Here is a 12,817-nt window from a genome sequence, read left to right as displayed (position 1 = left end):
TTTTTATTTTATTTCTATTTTAGTCAAAATTGGTCACCTAACCAAACAAATTTTGAAAATTTTGACCACATATGTCTCCTATGGCCGACCACTCTATTTCTAGGGGTCCAATTTCCCTTTAAAATCCTCCAATTTTGATTCTAAAAAAAATAACACCTCTAGCTATCAAAATAGAACTTTTGTACTTTATGCGATTTAGTCCTTTTTCGCAATTGGGCTTACAAACGTCAAAATTAACTCACCAAATTTTTCATGTACTAATATAAACATGCTATGACTCCAAAATAATAATAAAATAATTTCTCTGAATTTGAATTTGTGGTCACGAGACCACTATTCTAACTAGCCTAAAATCGGGCTGTTACACTCAAATAATTCAATAATCTTTCATCTAAACATCGAGTTCATTTCATCTCATTTCAATTTCTCGTTTCATATAAACTATTTCACCCAATGAACTGTAGTAAATGGACTCGGATACATAAGTAACTACACCACACTAGTTGTTCGTTCGAGCTGAATATTTTCGTGTTAGGTTACTTGTCTGGACTAAACCTTTATAGCGACACATTCGATTGCTTATCCAAGTTGAATAAATATATACATGTCAAGTTCCCCGTCGAGGCTAAACCTTTAAACTGACATCAGGTTACTCATCCAAGCTAAAACCGTGTCACATGTATTTGAGTATCCGCAACAAATGTTGAACCTTGGTAACATCTAAAATTAATCATCTACTATCACATATTCCAAAAATGGTTAAATTTTCATTTTAGACCTTTAGTTATTTGCAATTTAAGCCCCTAAATCTTTGGCCAATTAAAAACCTATAGCGTTTGGACTTTTACAATTTAGTCTCTATACCTAAATCAAATAATTAATAAACAAAATTGACTAGACCAAACTTAAATATATTTTTATACCAACTCCATAAATATTCATATTTAATATTTATGAACTCAATTTACGAAAATGGGATTCTGAAACTATCTTTTCTGGTAGCACTAAAAATCGAGCTCTTACATTGACTTTTCAGCCCAGGATGCATATCTTGGCCCCATTTTTTAATACCTTTGACCTCATACGTTTGTAGTGAGCCTTATTCATAATGATTACACCCATTTACATTTGGTTAAAAATTTATTATGGACTTCCGCTACTTGAAAGTTTGATTATTTGAGTTGCTCCAGCAACGAATATGACGTCTTGCATTCCGATCTGCTGTCTAGGTCAGGTGTTACAAACATTTATCAAATCATCCGTAAAACTCAAAAAAATCACAACCATAATATTTTTTTTAAAAGTAAACACAAAATTAAACAAATTCTCAATTAACATTGAATTTATTCTATTAACAAAATCACAAACAATTCAAAGCTAATAATATTAGAAATTAACATTCATCAATCAACCCTAAAGCGGAATTAAACAGTGATATGTTAGTATTATTATCTTTGGGTACAAAAATATTTAACTTTTATTGAATACCAATACTACATTGATAAAAAACACATGTACCACATTAAAAAAAATTAACTCTAATATATATGTATATATATTAAACCTTTAATATATTATCTAAAATAGAAGACTTCATCTTATTCAAACTTTCATATATGTACAAAAATCAAGTTGAATTCAATTTAATTTTTAAAATTTTAGTTATTACCCAATTATGCCCGCATTTCTATTTTGGTCACCTATCTTTGAATTTTTTTTATTTAGGCACTCATGTTTGAATTCATTCCTATTTTGGTCACCCAAAGTTAAATTGATAATGAAAAGTTTTTTTTTAATTGTTATAATAACACATTTAGTCCTCAATACTTATATATTCCATCAATTTGATCCTAATTTAAAATTTTAAACCTTCCTATTTACAAGTTCTATCAATTTGATCCTCAAACTTCCTAAATAAAGCTTTCAACTTTTAAAATAAATGTATTCCACATCTATAAATTTACAAAACGCATAAAAGGGGAAAAAAAATTCTCTTAACTAACTAGCCATTTTCCGAGCCAATTCCATACTAATGAGTTTATCTTGAAACTTGATTTCCTTTTTTTTTTTATTAGTTCTCTTCTAAACATAATATTTTATAACCCTTTGATTGATGAAATTTTGGCTAAAGAAAATGAAAAAATCTTAATAAAAAAACACTTTAGATTTACTCTTATTGTTAATAATATAATATTTTCTTCAAGGTACATAGATATAGTTCTCAAAGTTGGTCCTTGAAATTGGGAACTAAATCTAAAATTTTAAAAACATGACTTTGAAAATCCAATTATTCAATCAATAATTATATAATAAAAAACTGTGAATATTTATTTTTTCATAAGAAAAAAAAGTGAAAAAGTAATTGAATTTCCTTTTGTTACATTGATAATCATTTTTTTAATTTATAAATTTATTAAGAGATTATTATGTGTTATATTTATTTTTAATAATTTATTTTTAATTTTTAAATCTAAAATAAGCAGTACATATCACTAATAATTTAATTTAATGTCAAATTATTTACCAAATTTATTAAAAACTAAAGTTATGCTAGTCGGGGCGAAAATTTATTTTTTACAAACATTAAATTATTTATATAAATTTATTATATATTATATTTTTAAAATTTAAAATTTTTATTGTTTTTAATGGTGTTTAGTTAATTTCTAATACCAACTTCTTAAAAATATAAACAAAAAGGGTTATGTATAAAATTGGATAATTTCAACCATAAACAAAACAATTAATAGATGTGGAATGCCTCTGTTTTAAAATATAAAAGCTTTGGTTAGGAAGTCTAAGGATCAAATTGATAAAATTTATAAATGTGAAGGGTTAAAATTATTAAATTATTTAGAATTAGAATCAAATTGATAGAATATGTAAATATTAAAGATTAAATGTGCATTATGCCAGTTAGAAAAATGCTTTCCGTTATTAATTTAACCAAAATAGGAATGAATTTAAATATTAGTACTTAAATTAAAATTTTTTAAAATTAAGCGATCAAAATAAAAACATGAACGTAATTAGGTGATCATTTATATAGTTTATCCAAAATTTAATTAAAAAATAAAAATGTGTCAGTTATTAAGCCCGTTACTGGAACATCTTATTTTAATTCTGAAGTCGTGATCAATAAATTTTACCTTAATCGCCTTTTGGTACAAAATTTGTCTGTCATTATCCGTTGCTAAAATTTTCCTTGTTTCTTTCCATAACAATAAATAACAATTTTTTTGGATTAAATTGTTTTCGTATATTTAAAATTTGAAGAAATTTATTTGTTTAGTTTTTATTTAAAAATATAAATTTATTTCATAACATGATTAAATTTCTTTTGATAAATTAAATTCATTAAATACTTTTTGTTGACATTGTCATCATCATTTTTTTATTTTAAAATGTCATAATAATAATTTTGATAAAATAATTTTAACCAACGTAACCATTTAAGTTAAATATTGAAAATTTAAAAATAAAGTAATTAGATTCTTTTAAATAGAAAAGGATTAAATTTTAAATATAAAAAATATAGGGATTTGAAGTAAATTTTAACCTAAATATAAAATAAACCTCCAAACTAAAAAAAAAAAACCCTTATACGGACTTGCGGTGGTATACAACCTGCCACGTGTCTGAAGGAGAGAGGAGGCTTGCATTTTCTTTTGTTGTGTTGCATGGATAGCCTTATCTTTTTTTTTCCCTTTTTGTTTAATAAGTATGAATTAATTTTTAAAAAGAAAAAAGAAAATAAAACAATCAAAGGTTTATAATATTTTTTTGTAAATTATAAAAATAAGATAAAATTCAAAAAATAAATACAGTTAACGCGATTCAAACTCAAATCGCATTTAAAACGATAAATATTTTGATCATCAAATCATGTTTATAATATAATTTTAATGATGAGACTTATGAATGTAAAATTTATATGTAAAATTTATATATTATTTTGGTTACATGTTTAATATTTTAATACTAAATGTGTGTCTTTTTGCTTTAGAGACTTACTTAACCTGGGTAAATTATTTAAAATATAATAAAAGAAAAGGTGAAAGTCTAGAGGTGTACCTGCGTAGCATATATAAAATAATTTCTACATGTGCAATGACATCCATCTACTAACTTTTTCATTAAACTTTGTGAATGTAAACATGCAATGCAATTGGAGTGTGGTTTTCAAAGTCTCAGCTTTTCTTTTTTATTAACAACTTTCATGTGTGAAGGATTTAATTTTAATTTTAATTTATTTCTTAAAAATACAAAACAATTTTCATATTTTTGTGAAATTTCTTTTTTTTTTCTTCTGAAATAAAAAGTAAAATTTTCAAACTTTTAATTATTTAAAAAATTATAGTTTACAAATTGAAATATATATATATATAAAGTTCAAATCTGCCCATTACCTAAGATGTATATAGTTAAAGAATTACAGTCATCTCTCCTTGTATACAATAATGCCATCTTAATTCCTTTCTCCTCTCTCTATATAACACAAACTGCAGAAATTGATCTCTTGTAAACAAAAAGAATGGAATCAAAACTAGTTGATCAGTTCCATTTCTCGTCTATGGTTTCCCTCTATGCATCAAATAGGTAACGATCCCTTTTTTTTTTCTTTCTTTTTTTTTCCTGATACTGGAATTTCTCTAAATTCTCGAAAATCTTGATGCAATACGATGCCCATTTGGATGTTTTAACATGGGTATTTGACGATCGTGGCAGATGGTGGAGCGGAGACACGGTTGCGGTGGTGACCGGAGCTAACAAAGGTATAGGTCTGGCTGTGGTGAAGCGATTTGCAGAGCTGGGATTAACGGTGGTATTGACGGCGAGGGAAGAGGAAAGAGGGAAGAAAGCTACCGAGAAATTGAGGGAAGAAGGGCTTGATAATGTGCGGTTTTTTGCGCTGGATGTTTCCAAGGCTGCTTCCATTAAAACCTTTGTGTCGTGGGTGGAAACAACATTTGGAGGACTGGATATTCTTGTAAGTAAATCTCTCACTTCCTTATTTCATAAATCTCCACTGCCGTTGAAGAAAAGATTATATAAAATTATGATTTTATGTCATTGTTAAAGTATGATAAATTAGATATTTACTTTTTTTATTTTTAGCATTTTCTTTTGAATAGAAAAAAATAAAAAGATTAAAAATTAAAAGAAAATATCTAATTTATTATTTTTTTAATAAAAAAAAATAAAAATAAAATAGAATCATAATTTCATACCATCCTTTCTTTAAATTAAACATTAAGTTAAACATACTAAAGTATGAAGAAATTTGAAAAAATTGAAGTATGTTAGTGATGATTATAATAGATGATTTGAATCGAAAGTGAAGCCTTCAACTCAAGGGTTTATTCCAATAAAGTCAACAACTTTTATAAGACTCAAAATTAGAAAAAGTAAATAAAGATAGGACTGGATTGGATTGAATTCAATGTATTTGGATTTAAATTTATGAATCTAAAATACAATCAAATCCAACACAACTATTCAAGTCAAGCCTTTTGTTTTTCAAATACGTAAAACTTGGAAAATGCTTCTGCCCCTATCTATAATATGAACACAAGAAAACTAGTTTCACTGCTTTTGAAATTTCATTTTTTAGTGATTTTCTATTAAAAAGGAAACTGCTTTTAATTTTTCTTATAAGAATTTTTTTTTTAAATATGCCAAAGTTACTGTGCCATGACAATAAATATATAATTCTTATTGTATTATTTGCATATATAATATATATTTTCATGACTAAAATATACTGTACTATACGTTTCGTGAGTAAATATAATATTTAAGAGTTGAGCTACTCGCTCAAATTAGAAGATTAATCTGATATTTAAGAGGGTTTAAACAATAAATATCAAGTTTAAAAAATGAGCTTGAACAAAATAAATTAAACTTATTTAAAATACGAGTCATGTTAGAATATAACATTTAAGCCCAACCTTGACTTAATATGTCTGCTAATTTTTTATACATTATGTAATTTACATAATATAAATATAAATTTATAATAATAGATAATATTATATTGTAAACATCCAATAATATGTTAAGTTGATTATATTTAAAAATTTAATAAAAACAAAACTAAATTATTAAACAATAAACTAAAAAAAACATAATTTTAAAAACTTAACATAAGCGGACTTAAAACAAGTTTAGACTAACGGTTTATAAATATGAGAAATTATAGGTAAAAAGATTAGGTTCATATTTTGAACCAAGCTAAATTTGGACAAACATGAAATTTGTTTATATCAAACGTTGATTTATCTTGAATCTAACTCAATTCGACTCATAAATACATATAATCATACACAAACAAACTTATATTATATTTCCCAACAATCTTGATTAAAGAAAATAAAAAATATATAAAAAAAAAGTCACACAATAGTCAAATATAAATGATTAGAGAAGATTTTTTTTTCATAAATATTATAAGCAAAGATTTCATATAAAAAATTAAATAATTTGACATTCTTGAAAATGCTTTATTTGAATATCACTTATCTAAATATAATTAGATAAGATTATAAAATAAATAACAACACTTGTAATTATATAAAAAATAATAATTAAAATCAAACAAATTAATCAACAAATTAGAAATCAAATTAGAAAAAAATAACTTGATTTAAAATTTCAAGATTTTAGAATTTCCTCCTTGTCATTATATAAAAAATTAATAACTGAACTAAAGGTATATATTTGCCCTCTTTACTGTTTACAAATTAATGCGATCGCCGGACGGGAGATTCAAAGTTGAAAATCATGATTATGTCAAATGACAAAGATGACTCTCAACCTCATTTTAATTAGGGTTTTACATTTCTATGTGGAAGACTATATATAAATTGAGATAAATTGTTTTATTTTAATTAGATTAATAATGAAAATATTTGTGAAAAGAATCGTTAGCCCAGAAATTGAGTTGCAAATGTTTTCTTTGGGTTTAGGTTGGAGTCTTATTTTATATAAATTAATTAATTTAAAGGTTTTATCTAAAATTATTTTGATCTAGATTACATTTGATGTGTGTTTTATGACAATTAATTTTACTCTTAAGATTTGGATATATAATCTTTATAATTATTTTTTATCATATAATCTTTATAATTATCAATCAATATAAGTATTATGCCCAATTTCTCACTTTGTTATTTGAATTTTTTTGTTTCGTTTTGATATTTGTATCCAAATTTACCAAAAATTAAATAAAAAAAAGTTACCCAACATGATAAGTTGTACATTATCGGATGGCACGAAATAATAGTTCATGCAATATCAAAACAGAATAAGATTTTGAAGGTTAAAACTTTAATTAATTAATTTATTTAAATTAGAGTCTCATAGTAGTGATATAAATATTTTACTATCACTTCATATAATTCAAAATTTATTTTGTAGCCAGCCTTATTTGACAATGACATCAATTATTATATTAAGAATCTTATTTTGTTTTTTAGATGGCAGTCTGTCCGACGGGATAGACTCTTTTTTTTTATTTTTTTTTTGGGATCCAAATCATTATTTAAATGATAAAAATGATATTTTATCTACACATAGTTATATAAAATAATTAAACAAGCTTCATGCAATTTGCAGTTAATATATACTATTGTTTTCATGCATGTAATACAGACTATGTGAATCACATCCAACTTCTTAACAATTTAACGACCCATGTTGTTTCAAATCTTCTTTCTTTCTGCATTTTTCAACTTTATTAATTATTTTTCTACCACCGTCACCCACCTCATCATTATAACTACAATTTATTTATCAGGTCAATAAATTATATTTATTATAGCGGAGATAATAAAATATATTGTTTTTCAGGTTAACAATGCAGGTGTTTCCTTCAACGATATCCACGAGAACTCTGTGGAGTTCGCAGAGACAGTAATCAAAACCAATTTTCATGGACCCAAGTTACTCACTGACTCACTCTTGCCGTTGTTTCGCCTTTCTCCTTCTATAAGTCGTATACTTAACATTAGCTCCAGGCTTGGCTCCATTAACGTAAGTTCCTATTATCTTCTTTACTTATATGCTTTATTAACTTTTACGTTCCCAGCTTGGGTTAATGATGTAATATTGCAGAAAGTGAGAAACCATACTATAAAAGCAACTCTACAGAAGGAGAGGCTATCGGAAGAAGAAATTGAGGGCGTAGTAAAAATGTTTCTTGAAGCCGTGAAGGAAGGGAGATGGGAAAGGGAAGGGTGGCCGCAAATATGGACAGATTATTCAGTGTCAAAGCTGGCATTGAACGCTTACTCTAGGGTTTTGGCGAAGCGATTTGAAGGAGGAAGATTAAGTGTTAACTGCTTTTGCCCCGGCTACACTCAAACATCCATGACACGTGGGCAAGGCACTCACACCCCTGATGCCGCCGCTGAAGTTGCCGTCAGCTTGGCCTTGCTTCCTCCGCATGAGTTGCCTACTGGTCACTTCTTTCTAGGATTTGGACCTTATAATCAATCTAGACTATAAATCAGTTTTTAGTTTTGATTATTATTAGTTATTTCAAACCTAAGAAAAAGGAAAAAGAAAAAGTTGATCCAAAACAAAGAATTTTTGCTTTTGGAAAATATAGAGTACGTGCAAATCTGAAATAGAATTAAAACTTACCGCCTTTATTGAGTATTGATAATAAAATATCTTCTACCAATACGGATATTAGATTTATTTTATACCTATATTTTTATAATTTTTAAAAGATTAAATTAAAATTTTTCTATTTTAGGGGGCTAAAGTATAATTTTATTTTTACTAATTTAAATTTTTATAAATTTTAAAAAAGTCTAAATAAAATATTTTTCATTGCAAGTAATATATATCATTTAAAAATGATTTTAGATTGGTTTTCAAATCTATTAGTTTTCTTTACATGGATGATGAACTCCTATCTAATTCAATTTTCATTTATTTATTTTTGGTAGAAATAGGGGTAGAGCCCTCTAATACAAAATTTCAAACATTGTAATAATTAATACACTTATTGAAAGAAAATTGAAAGAGTAGGGAATTAAAAAGATCGAAAACATAATTTTTTTTTTCTTTTATAAATGTGCTTGGTAAGAAAGATGAAAAAATGGAGAGAAAAAAAAGTTTTCTTTTTATCCATTACTTGATAGAGTTGAAAAATGATAGAAAATAAAATAAAACATTTGAAAATGTATAATTTTGAACTAACATACATTTCTCTCTCATTTTCTATCCTCTCATCATTCCAATTTGGAAGATTGATTTTATGCATTGGGATAGAAAATGGTCATCCCTCCTATGTTCTTTCTTACCACTTTTTTTCCCAACCAAACACACTCTAATTTTATTTTCTTTCCACTTTTCCACTCCTTCCTCCCATCCCTCCACTTATTCACCCAACCCAGCACACCCATTAAGTCATCTAGGAAAAACCAGTAAGCTTCTAAAGGTGGTTGCTTGAATACCTGCATCTAGGAGGTATAATCAACTGTTGTTGCTGCCATTGGTCCGCATCTTTGTTGGAGTGAATCTTACTTGCCAATCTTTATTGCATAACTCCATGATATCCTTCAACGGTTGTTAAGAAATGTCCAATGTAGCATTTCGACTGACATTGATAAAACTATCACATTCTAGTTCTATTAGTCAAAAACCAACCTCACTGTAAGCTTTGAGACCATTGTATGTCGCCCCCATTGAACTAATGTCAATTCTACGATTAAATCCCATTGATAAGCTCCCACCGCTTCCACGCTAAGACACCTCCCTATTGAAGTAAAAAGAGTCCTCATCTACACTGAGATATTCAGATTCACCTTAATCCAACATTTTGAAGGAGGTGAGGTGACCACCTTAGTCGCTTAGCTTTATGTGCTTCCTTGTTAGGTTATTGTTTAAAGGTGAGGCAAAGGAATTGTCGGATCCTTTGAGGACCTTTAAACTTTAGCTAATGCTCTATATTTTGCTCTCTAAATCTGTTGTACCTCCCACGAAGGAAGACACGTGGCAAGCTAAAAAATCACTAGAGAAATAAAATAATTACTACATAGAAATGGTAGTCCACGATCTAATTACATATCCCCAAAATATATTAACATAATAATTAAACCACTTAATTTCTAGGAACAACTTTGAAAAAAATATTTTATCATATAAACAATAAAATACATTCATTCATATACATAACCCAAAATATACTAATAATTATAAGAATGATACACCTTATAAAAAATTAACCAAACATGAAGAAGAAGGAAATTTCAGTACCGATTTTTATTATAAACAGAGTACAACTTGACCCTGATGCCAATTGTTGAAAAAAATTAGGTTCAAAAATTGTTTTCTGTCACAACGAAAATTAAAATTTGAAAACCGAGTCAATTTGTGATATATATAGCAATAAAACTGTTCCTAAAAAGTACTTCTGCTTTGTACGAGACGAATCTTTAACATTCACGACTTTCAACTAAACGACCTTCTCCACTATTCTCGTACCATGAATTACTTCGAGCGTGAGCTTGAACAATCATGAATCAAACACAGAACCGAAAATAATTTTCTTTCTTTCAATAAGAAAGTATCTCTCTCTATATATAAAAACTAGTAGATTTGTTATTCCCGAAAATAAAATTTATACTTACAAATAAATTCTGACTATTTTTGGGCAAAATAATAATATTGAAAACATATGTATAAATAGCTCTATCAGTGCCATCATTTTATAAAGAGAGATAAAAAGAATCCTAATGAATTAGTAGAATACAAATAATGCTTATCTGATAGAAAAACAAGTCCCCTACTTCTACTAAGAGAGAGGGATGACTAACCTTGGTTAATTATACTAGAGTTGCTGCCCCTCATACTTATTATGAGGGGTTTTGGGTCTCTTTTGTATTGTGTCCAATTAAATGTGGTTCCTAAACTTTTAATCTAGTACTTTATAATTTAATCCAATCCAGTACATGTTTTTTTTTCTATTTCCCCAAATAAATAATATTCATTAAATTAATTTAAATAAATTATTTTTTCAATTAAATAATTTTCTCAACCAAATTCTAATTTCGTTAAAGTCATGACAACTTTATCGTAAAAGAATCTATGAGAAAATATATTTAATTTTCATATTTAACGAATTCAAAATGACCAATTAATTTAATTCCATTTTCTGGCTTCAATTATTTACTTAATAATAATTCAAAAAAATTAAATTAATTTTCAGGTCATTTCCATACTTAGTGAGAAACCATATTCATTTCCAAATCTAACATATTTCTCTCACTTTACCATCTCATTCCGTTCTATTCATTTGATTCTAAATGCAATTCGTTTCTAGTTTCAATGAGCTAGCAGAGGAACCGATTGAACATATATAATTAGGGCTCAAATGATTTATAATTAAGTTCCAGGTTTTCACTTATTAATTATAAACTCATTTAGTCACGAAGTTATTCCACTATAGTATCGTGACCAAGCTCTCCCCAATTACATATCATTATGAAAGCTACTCGACCAGTGCTCGTCCAATGACCTTGTAATAAGTATGTTACCCTTATAAAATATCCTTAATCTCTGTGGGATAAATCCGTTCTCCTAATATGATTATATTTTATCTTATGGTACTATTAATTAGTAATTAAGTCATTTATCATAAAGACAAATGACTCGTGGTCACGTTTACTTTTCATCTATCACGAAATGCCAATTAGATGATATCATTTGCCCATTTCTAGGTCTATGAATTCTACTATTGTGAATGGTGCTACATAGTGCAGAAGTCGTATATCCAACGCACCAGTTTTCACTTAAGATTAAGGTATGCCATACTATAAATGTCACAAGTGAGTAAATTCATACACTGACTACTTAGGTCTTGTCTAATGTACTATAAATCCAATCAGTCACATCTTTTTCTCTATCTTCCGAGAGTCATTTGCTTTGATGCTTAAGATAAAACATCTCCCTAATTGGACTTGATAGACGACATATTAGTCTTTCAATCGGTTTGCTCATTTCCAATTAGACTAAGGACATGTTTAGGTTCATCTACTAATATAAGCTTTTCGTATTATGATTCAACCACATAATACTACTTAGTATTAGTTAAACATTGCATAACTAGTAAGTTAATATTTGCTTCCATGTTGCTTTGCGTGCAAAAACCATTAAAGATAATATACATAAGGTATTAATGTAATTCATAGATAATTTTATTAAACCAATTTGCTCGAAAAAAATACACGTGTACATAAATAAAAATACTAAACTTAGGGCACCAGATCCAACACTCATTAGCTAGCTTTTGGGTCTGAACCTCATGATTCAAAGACACAATAGAAATTATGGCGATTGGAAAAGCAACTCTCTCAGCAGGAGCGTCATTTCAAGGTGCAACAAGAACAATAATGCCTTTTCGATCAAAGGAATGCTCAGAACAAGTAGTTGATTGGTGAATTAAGGTCTACACAAGAGGTGCCCAGGCAAAAGAACCTAGGTTGCCAAGAAGATGAAGCTTCGTCAACCCTCCGTGGAGACAACATGCATGATGACCTCGAAAATTGTCATGAAAATAATGATGACCTCCTGACAGTGTACCAATATTCTTAAGGCAAAAACATCTCTGTAGAAGAGCAACTCAAAGCTTTCAAAGCAGAAATGATGTAATGAATGAAATGGGTTAAAGCAAACAGACTTGTCTAGAATTACTCCAATGAACCACTCGTCCCGAAAGTTCTCGCCAATAATATCTCATCCTTATTCAAATTCCCAAAGTTCACATAAAAGGATCAAGGGATCTGGAAGACCATTTGGCTCAATA

The 12,817-nt window shown here is 27.7% G+C and overlaps 1 protein-coding gene across 1 annotated transcript; it reads left to right on the top strand.

Moving 5' to 3' along the window:
- Positions 1–4,045: 4,045 nt before the first annotated feature.
- LOC107896776 ((+)-neomenthol dehydrogenase) lies at positions 4,046–8,686 on the top strand. Its single transcript, XM_016822047.2, has 4 exons — positions 4,046–4,599; positions 4,729–4,990; positions 7,852–8,034; positions 8,116–8,686. The coding sequence occupies exons 1-4, from the start codon at positions 4,535–4,537 to the stop codon at positions 8,506–8,508; spliced, it is 903 nt and encodes a 300-aa protein (XP_016677536.1). The 5' UTR covers positions 4,046–4,534; the 3' UTR covers positions 8,509–8,686.
- The last annotated feature ends 4,131 nt before the right edge of the window (positions 8,687–12,817 follow it).

This window comes from Gossypium hirsutum, chromosome A10 (assembly GCF_007990345.1).
Source record: "Gossypium hirsutum isolate 1008001.06 chromosome A10, Gossypium_hirsutum_v2.1, whole genome shotgun sequence".
NCBI classification, from domain to species: domain Eukaryota; kingdom Viridiplantae; phylum Streptophyta; class Magnoliopsida; order Malvales; family Malvaceae; genus Gossypium; species Gossypium hirsutum.
The sequence above is the reverse complement of the archived record's forward strand: the minus strand, read 5'-3'. Positions and strand labels throughout refer to the sequence as shown.

Coding starts and splice junctions, on each gene's coding strand:
- LOC107896776 (XM_016822047.2), top strand. CDS start 4,535: ATGGAATCAAAACTAGTTGATCAGTTCCATTTCTCGTCTATGGTTTCC. Junction 4,600..4,728: donor TCCCTCTATGCATCAAATAG/GTAACGATCCCT, acceptor CGATCGTGGCAG/ATGGTGGAGCGGAGACACGG. Junction 4,991..7,851: donor TTGGAGGACTGGATATTCTT/GTAAGTAAATCT, acceptor ATTGTTTTTCAG/GTTAACAATGCAGGTGTTTC.